Genomic DNA, 21,386 nt, shown 5'->3' on the forward strand with positions numbered 1-21,386 from the left:
GCGGGAAGGCGGACGGCAAGATGGCGGCGGGTTTGGCGGAGCGGAGCTGCCTGGAGCTGAGCGCGGCGGCTCGGGGCCCACCGCGACGGTTTCAAGAGGTGGTTTTTAGCCCGCCGGGGACGGCTCCTCTCCCCGCCGGTCGTTACGGGGACAGCGCGGGTGGGTTTTGCTACCAGGAGAGCGCGCAGCTCGCCGCCGCCACCAGGAACCGCTTCGTGCGATGGTGAGTGAGGGCCCGGGGGCAGGCCCGCCCCCGGGCCCCCGGGCCCCCGGGCCCCCCGGCCCCCTCCCACCACGGCTGGGCCTGCCCCCGGGCCCGATTGGGCCCATCTCCCTCCCCTGCCCGTGCCCACCGTCCTCACGCCAACCCCGGTTTCTTCCCTCAGGACCACGTCGGGAGACACGGTGGAGCTGGTGGAGGAATCTCTGGACGTCAACCTGCTGAACAACGCCGTACGCCTCCACATCCAAGGCTGCCCGTTTTTACCGGGAGGCGTGCACCTCTGCGAGGTGCAGAATCACTTGGTCGTCCTCCTGATCACCGGGCAGACGGTGCATCGCCTGCTCCTGCCGCATCCCGCTCGCATGTACCGCAGCGTGAGTACCGGGGTGGCCTGCTTCTTGCTTGTGTCAGCCCCCTGCCTCGGTCCTGCCCATCAACTGCCCTCAGTGAAGCCGCTAAGTACATTGCAAAATAGCAAAGGTCTTGGCATGCTTCTCAGCAAGGGCACAAAGTGCTGCTTCCCACCTGTACCGCTTTTGGCCAGGATAGAGCTAATTTTGGCTGGGATAGAGTTAATTTTCATCATAGTACTTTCTGTGGTGCCATGTTTTGGATTTGTGATCAGAACAACATTGATAATGCGCTAATAATTTAGCTTTTGCTGAGCAGTGTTTGCACAGCCTCAAGGCCTTCTCTGTTGCTCACTCTGCCCCCCCTGTGAATAGATTTGGGGGTCTGTAGCGCTTTGGGAGGGGGCACAGCCAGGCAGATGACTCAAACTAACCAAAGGGATGTTCCTTGCCACATGACATTGTGTTTGGCGATAAGAGGGAAAAGCAGGGGTTTTGCAGGGGTTAGCCATGTTTTTGCTTGGCAACTGGCTGGGTGTTGGTCTATCCAGCCTTTGTGTCCCTTGTTTTGTTTTCTCTTCTTCTGCTTGTCCTTCACTTCTTAAGCAATTATTTTATCTTGACCCCCGAGTTTTCTTGCTTTTATTCTCCCTTTCCTCTTTCCCCATGCTATTTGGGAGGGAGTGGTCGAGCAGCTGTGTGCTCCTTCACTGCCCACCAGGATTAACCCCCAACATGGCCCTGTCACGGGGCTTCACGCAAACCCTGTCACCATTGTCGTGTCCGTGTCGTGTGGGCTGGTTGTCGAAACACTGGAGGTGAGCTGCTGATGAGTATGAAGCTCAGCTTTTCCTGAGCCCTTCCAGTTGGGCTGGATTTTTTTTCCCTGCCGAACAGACCATATGCTGGTTTTGGCTGGGACAGAGTTGGTTTTCTTTGCAGCAGCTCGCATGGTGCTGTGTGGCGGATTTGTGACCAAAGCAGAGTTGGGGACATGCTGCTGCTTGAGCTGTTACTGAGCAGTGCGTGCACAGCGTTGGGGGCTTTTCCTTTTCCGCCCCCCCCCCCCCCCCCCAACAAGCTGGCTGCCGTGGGCGGGAGGCTGGGAAGGGACAGTCCCTGTGCTGTGACACTGTGTTCAGCAACACGGGGAGGGAATTGGGGCAGGCGACCATTGCTCAGTGCCTGGCTGGGCATCAGGCTGCTTGGAGGAGGTGGTGAGGGATTGCTTTGGCATTGCTTGGTTTGTTTTTACTTTATTCTTCCTCTTTCCTTTGCTTATTAAACCGTCTTTATCTTGACCCACGAGTTTTTGCTACTCTTCTTCTCCCGTGCCCTGCTGGGGCCCACGGCTGGTGACAGTTACCTGCCAGCTGGGTCAGTCCACCACAACCAATCGGTTTTGTAGCTCTGTGGTGGGGATTTGTTCCCCAGGCTGGAACCCTCTAGTGTTTCCAGAGGTGCAGAGCTGGAGCATGTCAGGCTTTCTTTGAGTTTTGTGGAAAACTCCGCACTTTAGTTTCTTACTCTCCAAACTTTTCTAGTTAAATTTCTTTATAGGTGTTATAAACTGCTAAACTCCCAAGTCCTCTGATTCTTGACCAGATACAGCAAGCGCGTTCATCAGTGTGGGGTAGTTCTCTATGTGGAAGTGAAAACTGCTGGGGACAAGAGTCAGATAGGAAAAGCAAGCTCGAAATCTCTTGCTTTGTTTGGAACTGAATGTGCTCAGACCGCATGTGGGGGAGGCAGAAGCCATAGCCATCAGACTTGCAGCATTTGCCCCAAAGCTGAGGGTATTTCAGATTTGTGAATAGGGCTCTGATTTTGGTGAAGGTTGGTGACATAACCTGAAAGGAGGCTCAGAGGTTGGAGGTGGCTCTGCTGGTGGTCCTGGGGCCTGGCCTTGTGACGAGGGAGGCCTGGCTGTGTTCGTAACTTGCCTTCTATGCAGCAAGGCATAGAATCTTTTTATTTCATGTGGAAGATGGATCTTATGCAAAATTTACATCTCATTTACCCATTTGCTGTGACTTTTTCTCTCGCGTCTGCTTCTGGTGTGTCTTCTCAGGTCCCTTTCTTCTCTTGGAGAGCTTATCTCTTGCTTTTAGTGTTCCAGACAGCTTTCCCAAGGGATGATGCTGTGCTGTTGCAGAGCTGCTCTTCACAGGACTTGTTATCACCGTTTTGCTGTGAGCTGTCTCAAAGCAACTGATGGACTGCGGGACTCCTTTGGGGGTGTTACAGTATATGAGCGGGGGAGAAAGTGAGCGTTCTGCTAGAAAATTGCGGGTTTTGAAATCCCTTTCATATCTGGTTGTGAACAGCAGTGGTCATGGGTTAACAGTCAGGGAAACAGGAGTGGTAGTGATGAGAGTTCTTACCGGAAAAATCCTTTTTATCAAGTAGCAGCATCACAGTTGCCATTCCACGGGTGTCTGGTTGTTTTTTCTGTGCCTTGTGTATGTGTGCTCGGGTTTTGTACTCTCTGCTGTTTCCCTTCTCCAGGAGCTGATAACAGAGAGCCAAATGCAGTCCGTGTTTACAGATGTTGGCAAAATCAACTTCAGAGATCCTTCAAATTACTACGTGATTCCCAGCGTGCCAGGCCTGGCATCTAATTCTGTCGCCTCAGCGGCGTGGCTCAGCAGTGAGGGGGAGGCTCTCTTTGCTCTGCCCTCTGCTTCAGGAGGAATCTTCGTCCTTAAGCTGCCTCCTCACGATGTGCCTGGTAAGGAGCGGGAACAGGCTGCCTCCTCGCATCCACCTCTCTGCAAAACACTGCTCCATGTAGCATCCCCTCTCCTAGCCTTGAGCTTCGCTCGAGTTTAATTTTTGTCATGTGTTGTACAAATTCAGTCCACACACACAAAAGCTCTTTTATATCATGCCTGTGAAGCCCCTTGCTGGTGGCAGTAAATATTTTGTTAATGAGTACTCAACGTATTTCTTAATATCGCTTTTATTTTGAAAGGAATGGTTTCGGTTGTGGAATTGAAACAGAGCTCAGTGATGCAGCGTTTCCTTACCGGTTGGATGCCAACTGCCATCAGGTTAGTGTCTGGTGATGAATAAGAGGAGCTAATTTTGTCTTTTCGATTCCCTCACCTAGAGTTTCTAGCTGAAGTCAAAGACAGGCAAGCCACCATCTATAAATACTCTGCCAGAAAAGTTAACTGGGTCACAGGGCCTATCATGGTACGGAAGTTGGGACTTGAACACTGGATTAGTTCATCTTAATGGGGTCCTGCTGATTCTGCGTGTCTGTGTCTACGAATATGTTATATCTAGTAATTGGCCTCCAAGGATTTGCCCAGGATATGGCTTGCAGCCAGCGCAGATTAAGGATTACAATAGTTTTATGTTCTTGCCCTTGTTCTGAAATGTCAGGCTTGTTCCTGACCGGCAGAGGTTACCTGTGGATGACACAGACGCTCTTGTGTGCAGACTGGGCTCGGTGTTGGATCGTAATAATTACGGTATCTTAGAGTGCACAACCAAATTCTAGGCCCTGTTACCTGGAAATGATAGCGAGTCCCCTGATGCCCTGAATGACTTTGACCATCAGCAGTGCGTTGCTTGGGGCTGGCTGGTCAGATCCTTGCTTCCCTCTGGATCCTTCACCTGCATTCTGCAAGCACTAGGCTGGGGCTGGGGAAGCCAGGGATATGCTTCAGCTCTACCAAAGTGGGTGAAGAACTGGGCATTACTGGTGTAGTAGGCTCCTCTGCGCCTTGGATGCTGACCCGCACAGTCCTGAAACACTGCTCTCTCCTCCTGATCTCACACCACTGATTTATTTGTTTTTAAACACAGCATGATAGAAACCCTGTGCTTTGGATCTATGCGCTAGCCTTGATTTTCTTTTAAGCTGTTGAAATAAATTCTGTATTTTCAGAGGTGACTGTGGCCCATCGGACCTGCCTATCAGCCTCTCTGTTCATTGCCTAGATCACGATGCCTTTCTCTTTGCTCTCTGCCAGGACCATAAACTTCGGATGTGGTCCTATAAGGTGAGCGAGGCCTGGATTTGGGGGAGCAGCATCTTCCACTGCTGCTTGAGCGATAGTCTGAGGCTTAAGGAATGAAAGCAGAGTAGTTGGCATAGATTTGGTCTGCTGTTAAATTGTCACTGAGTCAACTTCTACACGCTGGGGTTCAGCGCAATTTGTGAAAACTGTTGTGGCGTGTGTTTGTAGCCACATTTGGAAAGCAGTTGGTGGGTCTTCTCTGTAGCGAAGCCTTGTGCATAGGATAAGAGGCAGTATTAGGTTATTTAGAAACGTACTGGAGCTTTCAGGAAGGCAGGCGGGAGCTCTTCAAGGGCTGAGAAGGCAGACCAAATGGATTTTATACTGCTTTAGTGGTAATAAGAGTGTCTTTGTAATGTGGCTCCTTGTCAACAAGAAGTTAATAAAGCCTCTGCTTGCTGCATGCCACTTGCTCCAAATATCAGTGCCAAAGCTAATCGACCAGCACAACTGCTTTCACGGCTCATCTGCACTGGAATGCGTGCGTGCATTACAGGAGGGAGGGGAAGGTTTATTGTACGTGCCTGGGCTCTGAAAGCCCATATGCTTGGTGGGAGAGGGCACAGGTGAGATGGGGAAAGCTGAACAGTGTTAAACAGTGGTTTGGGTGTGTATATGGATGCTTTATTTGCATCCTTTAGAGGAAGATCTGGGCAGACTTTGGCCAGAAGAGGAAGGATGAGGGAGAAGGGCAGTTTCTCAGTCCCGAGTTTTTCCTATGCTACTTTCCTGACACCTTTATTTTGCATAGGATCAAATGTGCCTGATGGTTGCAGATCTGCTGGAGTTCATGCCAGTCAGCAGGGACCTGCGGCTTGCAGCTGGGACTGGGCATCGACTGCGACTGGCCTTCTCCCAGTCCCTGGGGCTTTACCTCGGCGTGTACATGCATGCGCCCAAGCGAGGGCAGGTATGGAGTGACAGGGCTTCCTCACTGTGAATGCATCTTTCTTGGGCTGCATGGCAAATACGTTGTTCCTCCTTGGATTTGGGCCTGTAAGGCAAGAAATAGGGAAAAGTTTCATGTCTGACCCTCTGGAGAGGGTTCTGAATAAACGTTTTTGCTCTCGAAACTCTGCAGGATACACGTGCCCTCACCCTGGGACTGGAATTCCCTGTGGGACTAAGCTGATCTGTTGAGTGCTAGTTCACTTGTCCACCTCCTGTTCTGGTAGGATCCCGAAAGCACGTATGTGCCGTGGGAAAAGGAAAGGTCCAAAAGGAGATAAAAGCATGGAAATACTGATAGTATGTTTATGTTGGGCTCCTGGGAGCATGCAGACGCATCGCTGTGCGTTGCCAAATGTTGACTTCTGTAGAACTTCTGCTTCTTGTGGTGAATAATAAATTTAGCAGGACAGGAATGACGGCACAGAACAGTCTCATCTGTTAGACAGCTTACCCTCTCCATTCTCCAGGGGATTCACATACAGAGCAGAAGCGTGTGTCGTGACTTCTGCTGTCCCACCAGCGCTCTGCTTGCTCTGGTGAGAACACCCAGAGCTTGGTTTGCGACAAGTGGCCTGAGGATTCAGGGCTTTTCCACCTTAGTCTCCTTACTTGCCCATGTCATGTTGTTGCTAGCAGTGCCCAGCAGTGATGGTGTTATGTTTTTCTGGTTTAGCCTTTCAAAAGACAGCTAGAAATCCTTCAGACTCAGGCAGAGATGGGTGTCCTTGCCAAGAAGGCTGAAGCCAGCGATGTCAGTACGTGGCACAGACGGTCAGCTTGGCAGGGTCTGTGGCTGCCTGTGCGTGGTGTACTCAGCTTGGCCCTCCTGCCCTCAGCCCTTAGGGGTCTGTTGACTGTAGCATCAGGCAAGGAGAGGGACCAGAAAGATGAGCTTCCCCATGACGTGCTGGTTATTGGCTTAGCTGTCCTTGAGCAAATGACTTATGAGGTGCGTTTGTAGTTCTGTGTCTTCCAGCTGGTGAGTACCGAGAGTAACCGCTACAGCCTTGACCACATATCCTCCCTGTTCTCCTCGCAGGTGAGCACTGGGGCCCAGCTCCCCCAGAAGGCACCGAGACAAGGGGGAGGGTTGCTTACTGAGAGATCAGAGGCCTGGACTTGGGGATTTGAGAGTGAATAAAGAACTCTTCCCAAAGCCTGCTTAAACAATACGAGGGAATGTTTTGCTGTCGTTAAGTACACGTGTCTCTCTGCTGTATTTGAATTTATGATAAGAAAGTAAATTTGCCCTCTCTCTCCTAGGAGACTCTGGTTGACTTTGCCTTAACCTCGTCTGAGATCTGGGCACTGTGGCACAATGAAGAGAATCAAACCGTTGTGAAATACATCAATTTTGAGCAGTGAGTTTCTGTGCTGAATCGCTAGCGTTGATAGCCTCGCGGGGGTAACTACAGTAGCCGCTCCACATGCTGCTCATTAACAGCCCTATTTGAGCTCCTCAACTTGTCTCCTGCCCTGCTTTGCTGACCAAAGTGTGTGGAGATGCAGCGGTACCTAGCTCTTCCTATTGTGGTGTTCGTGTCGTGCACAACTGTGTCTTTCTGCAGCACATATTACATGGATTTTTTTTTTTTTTTTGGTTCTGCTTTCTAATGAAGCTACAACTCAGCTGCAGGAATGTGAAAAATTTAAAAAGCTGGGTGGCAGTCTTGCTGAAAGTGGAGTCTGCTGTGAGTGTGTTGGAGAGAGGGCTGTAGTTCACTGACACCTCCTTCAAAACATAACTGTGTGGTCTCTTCCAAGAAAGATCATGTTTTGAGTGATGTGAAAGGATCATCCCTGCCTTTATAAAGCTGGTAGGGTAGGCTTGGTGCATATCCAGGACCAGGGAGTTAAATAGTGGGTGAAAAAATGCTGTGAATATGCAAGTTTAGGCAGAAGAATCTACTGGTCAGTTTGAGAAAGAGTTGCTTGGTGAGCACGTGTGATGAGGAGAATGTTGATAGAAATGAAGGAATCCAACCTGTTCTGTTAGCTTAGGGCTGGGGATGCCTCCATTAAGTTCTCCTGGCTAAATCTGTCACTTGTCACTGATCAAAAGCTCCTGTTATCAGGTCGAAAGGGCCATGGTTGCTGTAAGTCTGTGATCACTGGTGAAAGTGACAGGTTAGGTTCAGGTAGCTGCTCCCAGGTGCACTGTGTTGGAGCACTGCAATGCAAAGTTGATTCTGGTTTTGTTTTTCTGCCAGAAATGTGGCAGGCCAGTGGAACCAGGTCTTTGTGCAGCCACTGCCTGAAGAGGAAGTGACGGTTCGACACGATCAGGACCCCAGGGTGAGCCGACTATAAAATAGCAACAAGAAGTAACGAAGCTTCTCTGCCCAGGAGAACATTAAGACAGTTCAAGTGTACAAATTATATTGATACACTCTTAAAATGACTGCAAATTAAAGGGGACAAGCCTTAGCTTCTGTTACCACAGCATTAAAGCACTAAGCATGGTTATGAAACCAGAAGTTGAGGGATGAGGAGAATTTCAAGTCAGTCAGGAGAGCCTTGAGACAAGACACATGAATAAAGAAGATTTGGTGTGTGCAGGAAGCACTGTTCGATAATGGGAACTGCTAAGGGGTTGGAAGGTGAGAGGTTGGAGCAGGATGGGGGTATGAACTGAAGCTGGAAAGAAATACAGATCCATGGGATAAGTTTGAGAATGGGAGGAAAGACCAGAAGCAGTATCTTAAATGCTTTCCTCCTGACACGTGTGTGTCCTTAAATTGCAAACTTCTTCTCTTTGCAGGAAACCTACCTGGAGTATCTCTTCATGCCTGGCCGGTTCACAAATGCAGCTATCCAGAAGGCTTTACAGGTTAGTGAGAGGGCATTTGGTGCGCTCTCTGTTCAGCTTCTTCCTTGCCATTTAGATGTGAGGCAACAGGATTCCTTGGAGCTCTTGGCTGGCATCAGTTTGCATTTGATAGTTTGTAGACCTGTCAGTAGTCACTGAAGCAAGTCAGTGGCTGTTGTGCCATATTTCAGCCGGTGTGTGCTGGCGGTGGGAGGCAGAATGTGTTTTCCAGAAGATGTTTTCCCTTCGGACAGCAGGTTGCTGAGCTTGCTTTTCATTGCCTGCTGCTTTAGCCCTGTGAACAGACTCTCAGCCCACTGTAGTGCTGTTTCTCAGAATATATCCACTCAGTTCTGGCTCCTCTGGGGCTGTAAAGGGCAGAGCAAGGCAACACGCAGTGCCTTTTCAGGAAAAATGGAAAAGCTAAACTTCTGCTACTCTGATTGGCTTGATTCTTTGTGCTGTGACCTTATGGCAGCCTACAGCAAGGGATAAGAGAGAGCTGCTGTGAAGGTGTGCAGCACTTCTTTCCTTACATCCCAATGCACTGCCTGCCAGGAGGCTTCCTCCATTTCCACAGGAAGAGGAAAGCTGGCTGTACATTCACGTACCCCACATCTAGCAGCTAGCTGTGTTTTTTAATACTTTTGTCCTGCAAATTACTGGATGATGCTGTTGTGTTTGCTTTACGTCGCTCAATGCTGCTTGAACCTCAGGGATACAGTGCTCTTGCTTTAAAAGTTTGCTGTGCTGCTTTTCAGATTTTTTCTCAAGGAACCGAGAGACACATAGATCTGACGTGGGATGAGTTAAAAAAAGAGGTTACCTTAGCCGTGGAAAACGAGGTGAGATGTCCCCCCTCCCCCACCTCGTGTTTTGTTCTTACGTTTGTTGTATGTATTGTGATGGTTCAACGAAGTTAAGTGAGATACAAAGTGACCCCAGGCCTTGTTTTGTCCTTTGTCTCTGCAAAGGAGTTATGTGACTTTTAAAAAAAAGTAGAGATCTTCATCCTTCCTGCCTGGCTTTTCCCTTCCCTCTTCTTTTTTGGAGTCCTTTCTTCTTTCTTCCTGTTCTGTCGTCTCGGCTGCCTGGGTGCACTTTGCATGGAGTGTGCTTTGCTGGTGGTGCATCACCTGGTGCCCATTTTCAGCTGCCTGCACATGGGTGCTGGTCACCACCACGCAGAGCTGTTGCTCATAATTATGGACACCAGAAGATAATCTGCTTAGGGGACCTATCTGAAAGATCAACTGGCTGTCCTTTTGGATTTGAATTTCCTCCATTTTTATCCTACTTCTCCAGATTTTACTCTGATATGCCTGATTCTCTAAGCCAGCAGTCCTTCCACCTGCAGCTCATCCTTGAGGCTGCTCAGACTATTGCTAGAAAGTTCACAAAAAAAGGTGGTTTTGTATCCTCTATAGCAATCGTCATGCGTGATGTTTTTAGAGATCTGCAGTGCTGCCCTTTTTCTTGATATCGTCGGTGTTGCTTTATTTAAGGTTGTATAGAAACAGTTCTTGTGGGCTTTGTTCCCCTTGCTGTTTGCTGTGTGATTCACAGGTGTAGGAAAAAACTTACGTTTTGACAGTAAGGTGGTGGGGAAGAGCACTGTAACTGCTGTTTATAAACCTTAACCATGTAAAGCTGTGGCACTGGTCATGGGACACAAGACAGCAGTCTGAACGCTACAATTTTTCTCTCTGTTTCACTGCCTGTGTTCATCTGAAGTCTGGTTTTGGTCCCGCTAGTTCCAGGGCAGTGTGACAGAATACGAGTGCTCGCTGGAGGAGTTTTGGCAGCTGCAGGTGGAGTTCTGGTCCAAGTTCTATGCCTGCTGCCTTCAATACCAAGAAGCGCTCTCACGGCCCCTGGCCCTGCACTTGAATCCCTACTCCAACATGGTGTGCCTGCTGAAGAAGGTGAGGCTGAGCAGTGGTGGCTTTTTGGCCACTGCAGCCAACTGAAGCAGTCATCTCCAGGGAGGAGTTCTTCTGACTGAGGTGTGGATTTGGGGAGCTCAAAGAAGGGCTTTCTCCTCACCTTTCTAGGGCTCCTTGTCTTTCCTTGTGCCCTGCTCCTTGGTGGACCATCTCTATCTCCTCTCTAATGAGCACCTCCTGACTGAGGACGATGCTGCCATCTTTGATGGTAAGTGAGGAGACATGGAGCTCTTCTATTGTTGGAGGCTGAAACACTGCATGTCAGGGAAGCCTTAGGCAGAGGGATGTGAGAGTTTCCATAGAGGCCTCTTGAAGTGCTCCTGACTCCGTAATTATCTACCTGGAGATAGTTTTCTTATTTTGGCATTTGTAGGGAGTTTTATTTTGTGCAACCTGCCGTCATGCTCACACCAGGAATTAGAAAATGGTGTCAAGACTGCAAATCTGCTGTGACTTGTTTCAGATAACTTAAAAAGGAAGAATATTAGATTTCAGGCTGCATGTTGCTCAGTGACAAGGACCTGCATTGGTGGATTCTTTGCCCTTGTGGCCTTACAAACTACCTGTGTAGGCTGTGGTTAACTGGTGCTGCCTTCATGCCCACTCTCTGTGGGACAGCTCTGCCAGCTTGGAGCTTGATAGTGTGCTGGCAGGTCCCCAGTGCTGGTGGGGAGAACAGGATGCAGAAGCTCGTGGTTTTGATCATGTGGGTGACCCCCCCATGTGAACCCTGCTTAAAACTATCTCAGCTGGGTGCTTGCTCAGCTCTGCCATCCCCACTGAGAGCTGCAAGACCTACTCTGACTCAGTGCAAGTGGTTCTCTTTTTTGTAAAATTTACCAACCTCTGTGTCTTGCTGATGGAGTAAATTCCTTTCAGAGATTACAGAGAAGAAGGAAACTTGTGATCCTGGCATGCTGGGCTCAACTGCCCAGTTCTGCAAACTTAGATTCAGTGCAATGGTTTTGTATAAATGTTTTCATGTAAGCTGTGGAGAGGGACTGTGCTGTTTCTTCTTGCCGGGAAGTAAATGCCAGAGCATGCAAAACCTGTCGTTAATATTGTCGCCACAGTGCCCTCTATGCTTTGCTGGCTGTGGAATGACGTTTCACAAGAAAAAGGCAACGGAAAATGTTACCTAAGCTCCACTTTCATGGTCAAGTGATTTTTATATTTTTGTAAAGAAGAATCATCATCCATTTGGTTGAGCTATTTCTGGATGTGAGAGAAGGAAAGCTGGAGGCCTGGGCTGAGTTTGGGAGGCTAGCAGTTCCTGCCCTGTCTGTTTCAAACTTCTCAAAAAATGTGACTTAATTTTAAAAACGCATACATAAAGGATTGCATTGCAAAGCAGTGATTTAAACCCTCAGTACTGAATTTTCAGATCAATTCTAAGAATGTGAAAATCCTCTCTCAGCTGTGAGAGGTAGTGCTGCAAATAGATAGCTGCTGTGACGAGAGTGTGTTCTGCTTGGCAGAGCTAAGCTATCTGAGCCATTTGCTCGGGGGTTTTTTTGCTCTTATGCTGCACTAATTATTTCCTTTCAACCTGTGGCTGGAGAAAATCCCTTGGAGGTATTTTCGTTGTTTTATTGTTGCATCAGTATTTTTTACTTTCCAAATAATAAAGCCCAAATCTTCCCCTTGTGAACTCCTAAGTTTTAATTTGGCCTTGTAGTTAGCAGGGAAGGGTCAGTTTGACATGCGGGACTGAGACCCATCTGATGCTGGTAGTTTGCTGATAGGAGCTGAACTAACTGGTTTTTGAATGGTCCTTCCACCTTCGCTTTGAAATCTCTTGTAAATATACAGTTAGATTCTTTCATTACAGATTTGGAGATGTCTCGTGATGTTGTCTGTCTTGTCCAGTGCCTTCGACTGATCGGAGAATCAATTTCCATGGAAATGGCATTCATAATGGAAATGGCTTGCTCCCGCCTCCAGCCTCCAGAAAAGGCTGCAGAGCAGATCCTGGAGGACTTGATAGCTAATGACACGTAAGGAGATGTTTTTGCAGAAGCTCCCCTGCAGGGAGGCAGGGATGGCTGAGCAGGGATTGCCTGGAGCCATCCTTGATTGGCGTCAGAGCACATTTGGGATGTGCAGGCTCTCCCTGTGCTGCAGGAGACTTTTCCAGGTCCCCTCACAGATGAGGAGCGTGGGTATTGGTGACGTTAGCAGGGTCTTCCATCCAGAACCCCCTTGCTGTTGCCTGGGGCCCTCCTGAAAAGACATGTTGGGGATTCTCAGGTGAGATAGAGAGCAGAAAAGGAACAAGTTCCTATTAGGTGATGGTTGCAGTGTGGAAAGCAAGTGCCCGTACACACTAGGTAGAGGTCAGAGCCTTGGTCAAGCCATGTGGTTACTGTGCTAGCCTCCTCAAATCATTCCCCTGTGGAATGCCAGCTATCTGACTGTTATTTCCTGGTAGCCTGGGGGAGTGGAATAAATAGACTGGTCCCTGCAGGCGCTGTAATAAAACTCCAAGCCAGAAGAGGATTCCCATAAAGAATGTCCAGGCTGATCAGATACACTCCCCTCCAGAGAGGATCAGTAAGGGAGGAAAGGGAGCCCTCTTGAGTTAGATTTCATGTTGCTGATTATTATTATCTTTTTCACTTTGCAGGGAAAATGTGATGGAGGACATACACAGCAAACTGCAGGAGATCAGAAACCCCATCCATGCCATTGGAGTGCTCATCCGAGAAATGGACTACGAGACAGATGCTGACATGGAAAGAGGTGATAGCTCTACAGCAGGATGTTTGGGCTGGGAAAGTGTTCTTGTCGGTCTAGTTCCTCCCCTTATCTCAGTGTTTTTATCTTTCAGCTCATCATCTAAATATGCGCATGAACCTCACCCAGCTGTATAGTAGTGGTACCGCTGTCAATGTGGTTTGCTGGGGGATATGTAAGATTGCCACGATCCGTTTCCTGATCTGTCGGGACCTGTTGGTCCTCCAACAGCTGTTGCTGCGGCTTGGAGATCCTGTGAGTACAGCCCTTGAAGCTACTGCTACGCTCTTTGAACTTTTGGATCTGGGGTTCTGCTGGTGCCAGACTGTGAGCTCTGTCTCTTCCCACAAAACACTGGAGGCTGTTTGAACTAGCCCCAGGCTTGGGCAAGCCCTGTTCTCTCCTCCAGTTGCTTTTGTCATCCTAAGCAAAGCAGTGGTACACTGCACTCACACCCTATCTCCTTCTTTCCATGCTGAGCATCCAGGAAGCAGGAAGCAAAACTCTCTTTCCAGGAGGAGGGCATTGTTTCCTCAGCGCTGCCTGAGCACGTACAGTTCTCCCATCTATTCCCCATCCCTCCTATGCCACTGCGCAGCCCAGCACTCACACGATTGCAGCCTTGTTCTCTGGCAACACAGCACGCAGCACCTTTGCGTCACAGCAGCAGTGTTTACCCAGAGGTCTTGGTTTCAGCCTCTCTGAGGCTGCTCCAGCCAGTGCAAACAGCCGCTGTAATGGCAGCTGTGTTTGTGGTCGTGGGGTGGGCTGGGCTGGATCCATCCTGTTGGTTGTGTGGCCGCACAAGAGATGGTGCTGATGGTTTGGGTGGACGCAGGGGTGCGGAACAAGTCCCCAGACAAGGGGAGTGTTGTTTAAACCAATATTATTTACTTGGAAACGTTACTGTAGTAGTTTCTTGGTTGAAAAGAAATCCCCTTCTTCCTGGATAAGGTTGCCCTGGGAGCATTTAAAGCACTTTGCAAGCTGCCCTTCTGGAGCCAGGCCGTCACAGACCACAAGGCATGTGACCTGCTTCTTTCTTGATGAGGAACTGCTGCTTTGCCACCTATACACGCTTTTGTCCTTCACAAGCATGGATTGTTTTTCCTCTCGTCTCACCTAGCTGAGCTGCTGTTGGCTAGAGCATACAAGGATGCAATGCCTGGGCAGCAGGGCTAGGGCCCGAGATGGTCTCTGCAGCAAAGCTGTGATTTCACTCTCAGTGGTGGTGTTGCAGCGGTGCAAAGCACGTTTTTGCTGGTGTCCCTGGCATCAGCAGGTGCTGGTGTTTGCAGGCTAGAGAAGCACTCCATGTGCACATAGCTTTGCTTTTTAAATTTTCCCCACGGGGTCTGGGCCACCAGAATAGTTAACTCATCTCTTGGTCTAAGGTGACACTGTTATTTGTGACTGGGTTATTCTGGCACATGCAGGAGTCCTGCTGGTCTCCTCGATAGGTTGAGTTAAATGCTGGGCTGCTGACTTCCTTGGTGTTTGCAGGAGGGACGAGCTGGGCCTGATACAAACCTCACTGACTGCCGTTTTCCTGCCATTGCTCTCCGAGCTTGGCCTCGGTGTGCCAACCTCTGTGGTTTGCTTGCAGATGGTTTTGGGAGGGGGACAGCTGTTCCAGTCTCAGCAGGACCTGCTGCACCGCACCTCTCCCCTCCTGCTGTCCTACTACCTGATCAGGTGGGCAAGCCAGTGCCTGGCATCAGACGTCCCTGTTGACACGCTGTAAGTCTCTACCATGCCCGTTCTGTCTTTGATTGTAGGTTCCTGCTAAATCCACCTGAAATGCCTTTCCTGGTATGAAAAGCTGGTGGTTGCTGTGGGAGTATCACTCTAGGAGTCAGGTTGTGCTGGGGAGGGTTTTTTCCCCCTTTCATGTTTTGAGCTGACTTTTTGCCTTGTGCTAATTCTGCCGTGTGAGGTCTCGATGTTCTGTGCACTGTTGCCTTTTTCAGCAGTAGGAGTCATTTGATTTGAACAATGAGCACAATTAAAGCAGGAGGCGTTTTGTTGTTTCTTCACTGATGGCTTTTTCTTCTCTAGGGAATCTAATCTGCAGCATCTATCTGTGTTGGAGTTAGCAGACACCACTGCTGTAACACCACATAAACTAGGTAAGACGTCCACCATTCATCAGCTCTCGGTTTCTGTTATTTATACCTCTTGCACTCTGTGTCTCTGCCACCCGAGGGAAATGCTTCATGCAGTGAGCTAATGGAGTGCGTGGTTGGATGACCCCACTTTATGTGGAGATGTTTGTCATGCTGCCCACCACCAAAAAATAACAACAAAACCAAAGTATCTTGTAGCATTGGACTCAGACTGGAGACATGGATCTTACTCTCAGCCTGAGGAGGATTTGGCTCAGCCAAATATTATTAATTCTGGCCCTGGCAGTACCAGCCAAGCTCACCTCTCGCTCCTGTATGTTACAGTGGCTGTAGTGGGTCAGACCACGTCTGTTCTGCTCACTAGCCTTCACCCACAGTGACCACGAGCAGCAGCTCAGGGAAACGAGAGAATATAGAAATACTTCCCCAAAACATGCTTGTGCTTCCCACACTTTGCAATTCAGACATGAGTGTTGCTCACAGCCAGTACCTCATGGGGGAAATTGCAGCTGATAATTCGTTCACATTTTGAAAGTCTTGCTGCAAAGACGTATGCTTTGGGTTACTGTCTTGGGGGAGAAATCCTAATGGGTGAGACTGTAAGGCAATTTAATTAGGAGGATGCGTACCTTGAAGTGGTTACAGAGGGAGGTGGTGAGCAGGGTAGGGGAGAAAATGCACAGGTAAGAGCCTGCTGTAACTAGTCTGCATGGCACTTCGAGGCTGAGACACTTCAGAGGGAGCTGAGAAAATCAGTGGCAAGCAGGCAGCAGTGCCATGTGTGAAGGACTGTGAGCTGGGGAAGAATTTCCTCTGTGTGCTGACAGGCCTGAGGCATCTGTGCTCTTTGTAAGGAGGCTGCAATCTTCGGAGTCTGAACTTGCCCTGAATGAGAGTCTCGGTTCAGAAGGCAGTTGCCTCGACGTAAATGTCAGCGCATGAAAGTGAAATTGAAAACATCCTTTGTGTGTGCCAGTGTCGTGGGTTATTTCTTGGCCCGCTCATGAGGAAAGTCCTGTTTGACTGCAGTGCTTCAGGAAAAATATGTGAAACGTAGGGAAGATAGAAAGGAGGTGGCAGCTTGGGGAGAGGCGTTGAGAACAGTTTGCCAATGGGACACTGGGCTGCTTAGGGTGCTGGAATGAGGGAGGCATTTGAACAGAGCCAGATAGCCAAATCAGCACTCCCTCAGCCCTGCCCTGCAAAACGCTCGGTCATGCTGGAAAGCTGCAGCTGGGTTGCGAGTAGTGCAACTGGAGAGAGAACGCAGCTTTTTTTTTTTTCTTTTTTTTTTCTTTCCTATTATAATTGAGTTGTGGTTAATAAACGTTGCAGTATGTGGCTCTTTGATCTCCTGCTCCTCCCTCTGACTTAACCAGACGGCAAGAGAAATCCAAAACCAACAAGTTCGAGTATTGAACATACTTATTGTTTTGCTCTGACTTAATCTGTGATGTTTGGGCTGATGAGCACAGCATGGTGTAGAAGGCCTGGGATGGCTGCTGTGGGCTTTCTTCTCAGTGTTTCTTTAACTTGTATTTTTAGTATCCGGCCCTCAAACAATTGTGGAGCTATTCTTTCAGGAAGTAGCCAGAAAGCACATCATATCTCGACTCTTCTCGCAACCAAACACTTCTTTGGCTGAAACAAGTTTGAACTGGCCCCATCTCATTACTGCAATAGTGGCTGACTTTCTGCCGCTCCTGTATCCTTGGCTGTAAACCTGCTGCAAGGTGCTCACTCTCACCGGGCTGTAACCAAGGGGACTTTCTGTACGACATGGCAGTGCCGGAGCCCCTGCGCGAGTTGTGCGAGATTGCACGGAGGCTGCGTATCGCGTCCTGGTCCTGAAGCTGGGAGTGCCGGTGGGTCTGTGGGAGGAGGGCTGGGGCTAGCAGAGGGGTTAGGGTCGTGGGCTGCGGAGTGCTTGGGGGCTGTAAGTTGGCCATCTCTGCCACCGAGCCTCGTGCAGTTCCAAAATCAATGTTTTCCATACCCAAATTTCGAAGACAAGTCTGAACAAGTGACTGTTGTTAGTGTTAGTGGGATTTGTGGGTATTGTAAGATTTCATAGAATCCATCCTGTTTAGATGCACAACAAAGGATTTGAGTTTTTGACTTTAAGCCTGTGAGCTCTAACAACTTGACTTGGCGAGGTGCGATGCTGGGAGATTTCAAAGGGTAACAAGATTTGGGCAGTTGTGGATTAGATGTACTAATGGTTTTGTTCTAATATGGATAAATCTTATTACAGAATAATGACTTGTGTAAAGAGCAGCTTAATCTTCTCTCCTTTCCCCCCACAAACTGAGCATGAGAGGCATGCCAACTTTCAGACTAGTTCTCTGAGCTCTCCAGACTGGATTGTCCTCTGTTCCTTAACCTCCACTCAGATGGCCCAGCAATCCCGGCTTCCTCTTCCCGGAGTGCCTGATGGGGAGCTGTCAGTACACCCAGCTGCAGGTGAGTGCTTCACGTAGGCTTTCTCACAGGAGCTGAAAGGGGAAGAGCAGGAGTGAGTGCAACAGTCTCTTTCCACATGTGGGTTTCTTTCAGTAGCAGCTCTGCGCTTTGGTTGATGCGGAGGTATAACACAGCATAAGCTCCATGCACGGCTAGCTGCCTTATCTCAGCTTAGAAAAAGCTACCCAAAACATCTTTCCAGTTGCTGGAGCGTGTTCTGCTTTCCCCTTGTCACTGCTCTCTGAGCTCAGATGTGAGCTAATCTTCCCATGTCTCTTTTGGAGGTAATGGGCTGCAAGTTTGTCCTGCAGATGAAGTATGCTGTAAGGAACAATTCTTTTGGAGAACTGTTAGAAATCTCTCTTATAACTATTGTGGTGTCAGAGCAGTGAACAAATTGTAAGGTAGCAAATATCTTCCATCTTCCTCATGCATCTGTCCTGTTCCCTGTAGTGTCCACCTCTGCTAACAGAAGGGCTTTTTGCTAAATATCTTATACCTAGAAAATGTTGCAGAGAGTTTGAGGGGGAATGATTTAAGATGGTCATCTTGTGCATTTCCTCTTTCATCTGTTTTCAAGAAAATCCAGGCATAAGTGCTCAGGATTATTATATACCCTTTTCGTGGAGGAGTTCAGTCTCCCAGGGCTTGTCTGACAGCGTGATACTGCATGCAAGAAGCATCTTTGCAGAGCTTGTTTAAATATCACAGCAAGCCCGTAATCCAATAACTTGTTAGCTGCTGATGTATCCGTAGCCTTTCCTGTGGTACCATTGCAAACAGATTGCCTGTGGGACTGGGGGTTCAGAAGGCTGTCTTCAACCCAGCAGCAGAAATACTGTTTCAGGAGGGCTCATCTATTTCTTAAATGTCCTTACTAGTAAGAACTGGTGTAAGAAACATCCATCGTCTTTCCATCCCCAGCTGCACTCCCAACATCTTGGTACCAGGGCGAGTGAACTACTCTTTTTCAGGTGTCTCCACAGACTGCTGTATTTCAGACCACTGTTTCTCCACCACCTCTTCCTGTGCTCTTCAGGGGCTTGGTAGTTGTAGCTGCTTGTGCTCTAGTTCTGAGCTGCACGATTTCTTGTCTGCAGTGCCATGTGACACATTTCATTCCCTGACTGATGGCAGTCCTTGAGGCATGCAGGGCTAGGCTGGCTGTTACTAATGAGATGTTTTTTCTGTGCTTAGCAGAACCTTTTATTCTCACAGTCCCTTACACCTGGGGGCTGAATTGCTTTCTTTTGTGTTAGCGTTGCTGCCGAGAAGAATGTCAAATCTGCAGAGCTTTTGAGCCAGGAAATGCCAGGACGGTTTGGGTAGCATCGTTCTACCTCCTGGCATATGTGCACTCTCGTGGCGCGAGCACGCTTTGAATTTCCTTGCATTGCTTTCGCCTCACTTGTATCCCGCCTTGAGGAGATATGAGAGACTTTTATCTCTGCAGGAGCGGGCTCTTCCTCCTCTCCGCTACCTTCTGTTACACTTACTGATCCCAGTCGGTCACGTAAACTTGGATTAAGTGCATTGACCTCGGGGAGCTAACACCAGATTTGCTGTGAGTGCAAGCACGGTGACCCAAATAGAGATGGAGATACAGGAAGCACCCTGCGAGTAACAGGAGGGCACAGAGAAGGTCTAGTGACCAAAGCACTGGCCTGGGACAAGGGCCAAACCTTTCCTTGTTGCTTATTCTGTACGACAAGCTGTTGAGCAAGCCTGGGGTGGGAATTATCTGTTGTGGCTGGCTAATCTGAGCGGTGAATCCAGGCTCAGAGGATGCATTGCCATGTGGCTTTTAGTGGACCCGTGGCTGGGGTAGGCAAGGCATGTGTGCTGGTAGTTTATGCACGTGCAAAGATGCAGGTCGGCTGGTGAAACCTTGGCTTTACCGCTGGGTCCTGGCTTCTCCTCCTCTTTTCCTGCCGAGTCCCAGAGCCCTGCTAGTGGGACATCTCTGCTTCTCCAGGTATGAAGAGCATACGCCACTCTCCCAGGCACAAGGGATGCCAGCTTTTGAGTTTTCATCGTGCCTCCTAGCTGCTTTTTGATAGGTGATGACACTTTGCAGCCCTTATATTATCCTGACAGAGCAGGCACAGGGCCAGGTTGAGTTGTACTGCCCCGTAGTTTTAGCCAGCATCCGTGTAGTGGCTTTATTTATGGTGTGTCCTTGGTGCCATCAGTGCTCCACCCCATGCCTGTCAGTTTGTTGCTGTAATCAATGGTCTTCCTTGGCTGCTCTCCCTCTCCTGCCCTTCTGCACAGATACTGCTCTTCTAACCCCTGCTTTGCCTGTTCTCCTGCTGCCTTCACACATGCGCGCTCCCGTTCAGGCTTTCTGCACGCCAGGGTAATGTTTCCTTTGCGGTTCCCTGCAGCAGGTTTGCAGTGGTTGCAGAGAGCATCGTGTCTGACTTTTTGGGATGTTGGGTGCTGTTTCTGAGGTGCTTCGTACAGGCATTGGAGCTATGCAAAGCAGGTTGTTTCCCGAGAGCACGTGGGGGATGTCTCCCTATCTTTGCACCGAGGGGACTTTGGGGCTGGGGAAACCAGCCCTCGAGCTGGAAGAGCAGGATTTGTGTGGGCACAGCAGCTAAAGGGGCCACCAAAATAGCACTTTGGTGTTAGAGACCTAACCCTTCCTCTGGTACTGGGTGCCTGCAGGTCACGAGCGAGTGCTGACCTGAATCAAAAATCCTGTTCTTCCTCTCCCGTAGGAATACATTCGCCTCCTGCAGCCGTGGTGCCACGTGAACATGGGCTCCTGCTGCTTCATGATGGGCAGGTGCTACCTTGTCATGGGTGAGGGGCACAAGGTAAGGCCCTCATTTCGTTCTGGCCCTGCCTCTCTCTGGGGTCTGGGACCTTTTTCCTTGGGAGGGTAGAAGTGCACAGGTACCAGTTTTGTTTCTGCTGTGCAAGTCAGAAAAGATCCATCTTGAGCTCTGCCTCCTTTCAGCAAAGAATGGGATGGGAGAGGGGTGGGGGGATCTGCGCTTGGGGAAGTTCTCGTTAGCTTGGGGCCAGCAGGTCTCGTACACTAGAGCTGGAACAGGCAGCACTGTCCTCTCACCGGTACAGCAAGCTGGGTCGGTCCCCCAAGGGGCACATGCAAGCTCCTTTCTGGTCTGCTTCTAGGCTTTGGACTGTTTCTGCCAAGCTGCGTCAGAGGTGGGAAGAGAAGAGTTCTTGGACAGGCTGATCCAACCTGAGGAGGGCGAGATGGTCTCCACTCCACGCCTGCAGTACTACAACAAGGTACGGCTGAGCTGGCCCAGCGTACACGGTCCTGACCGAGTAAGTTGGCACCAAGTCATTCCACGCAGACACTGCTTGGAGAGAGAATTCCTGCTTGGTCCCCAGCTTTTGTGGAAGTGACTTGAGACTCAGAAAACGTACTTTTTGGGGAGGTGAAACCTCAGTGTAGTCTGTTTACTTTCTTTGGGGGGTGATGATGAGGTGACTACAGTGTGAAATCTAGGTACTTTCCAGCTATTAGTTTCCTAATAGCAGAGGACTTTGTTATCCAGCAGACAAAGGCAGGGTGAGATCCAGCTGCTGGAGGCAGAAGACAGACATGTCCAGGCTAGATGTAAGATGCTGCTTAAGGGGCAGGTTATTAAGCTTTGAGGAAAATTAAAATTAATGTCTTTAAATTGAGATAGGATCTTTCTTCTTGCATAATGCCATAGTTCAGACAGGCTGCAAGCTTGGACCTAGGCTCATTGTAAGGGATTCCCTG

At 49.3% G+C, this 21,386-nt stretch overlaps 1 protein-coding gene across 3 annotated transcripts in view; it reads left to right on the plus strand.

Annotated features, from left to right (window-relative positions):
* The first annotated feature begins 10 nt into the window (after nucleotides 1-10).
* Nucleotides 11-21,386, plus strand: part of NUP160 (nucleoporin 160kDa) — a 29,801-nt gene continuing 8,425 nt past the window's right edge. For all 3 annotated transcript variants that reach the window (XR_774156.1, XM_010564300.1, XM_010564301.1), the window contains exons 1-22: nucleotides 11-223; nucleotides 387-597; nucleotides 3,082-3,304; nucleotides 3,548-3,626; nucleotides 4,472-4,586; nucleotides 5,356-5,514; nucleotides 6,517-6,594; nucleotides 6,819-6,916; nucleotides 7,766-7,850; nucleotides 8,317-8,385; nucleotides 9,126-9,209; nucleotides 10,119-10,289; nucleotides 10,419-10,518; nucleotides 12,142-12,307; nucleotides 12,937-13,052; nucleotides 13,141-13,301; nucleotides 14,653-14,786; nucleotides 15,105-15,175; nucleotides 16,718-16,877; nucleotides 17,566-17,635; nucleotides 20,362-20,460; nucleotides 20,783-20,902. Coding sequence is in view for 2 of the 3 variants with exons in the window: in XM_010564300.1 (XP_010562602.1) it covers nucleotides 21-223; nucleotides 387-597; nucleotides 3,082-3,304; nucleotides 3,548-3,626; nucleotides 4,472-4,586; nucleotides 5,356-5,514; nucleotides 6,517-6,594; nucleotides 6,819-6,916; nucleotides 7,766-7,850; nucleotides 8,317-8,385; nucleotides 9,126-9,209; nucleotides 10,119-10,289; nucleotides 10,419-10,518; nucleotides 12,142-12,307; nucleotides 12,937-13,052; nucleotides 13,141-13,301; nucleotides 14,653-14,786; nucleotides 15,105-15,175; nucleotides 16,718-16,877; nucleotides 17,566-17,635; nucleotides 20,362-20,460; nucleotides 20,783-20,902 (2,772 nt within the window). In the remaining variant the exon portion in view is untranslated. The remainder of the gene's footprint in view (nucleotides 224-386; nucleotides 598-3,081; nucleotides 3,305-3,547; nucleotides 3,627-4,471; nucleotides 4,587-5,355; nucleotides 5,515-6,516; nucleotides 6,595-6,818; nucleotides 6,917-7,765; nucleotides 7,851-8,316; nucleotides 8,386-9,125; nucleotides 9,210-10,118; nucleotides 10,290-10,418; nucleotides 10,519-12,141; nucleotides 12,308-12,936; nucleotides 13,053-13,140; nucleotides 13,302-14,652; nucleotides 14,787-15,104; nucleotides 15,176-16,717; nucleotides 16,878-17,565; nucleotides 17,636-20,361; nucleotides 20,461-20,782; nucleotides 20,903-21,386) is intronic.

This window comes from Haliaeetus leucocephalus, unplaced genomic scaffold, assembly GCF_000737465.1.
Source record: "Haliaeetus leucocephalus isolate CR32 unplaced genomic scaffold, Haliaeetus_leucocephalus-4.0 Scaffold177, whole genome shotgun sequence".
Lineage (NCBI taxonomy): Eukaryota > Metazoa > Chordata > Aves > Accipitriformes > Accipitridae > Haliaeetus > Haliaeetus leucocephalus.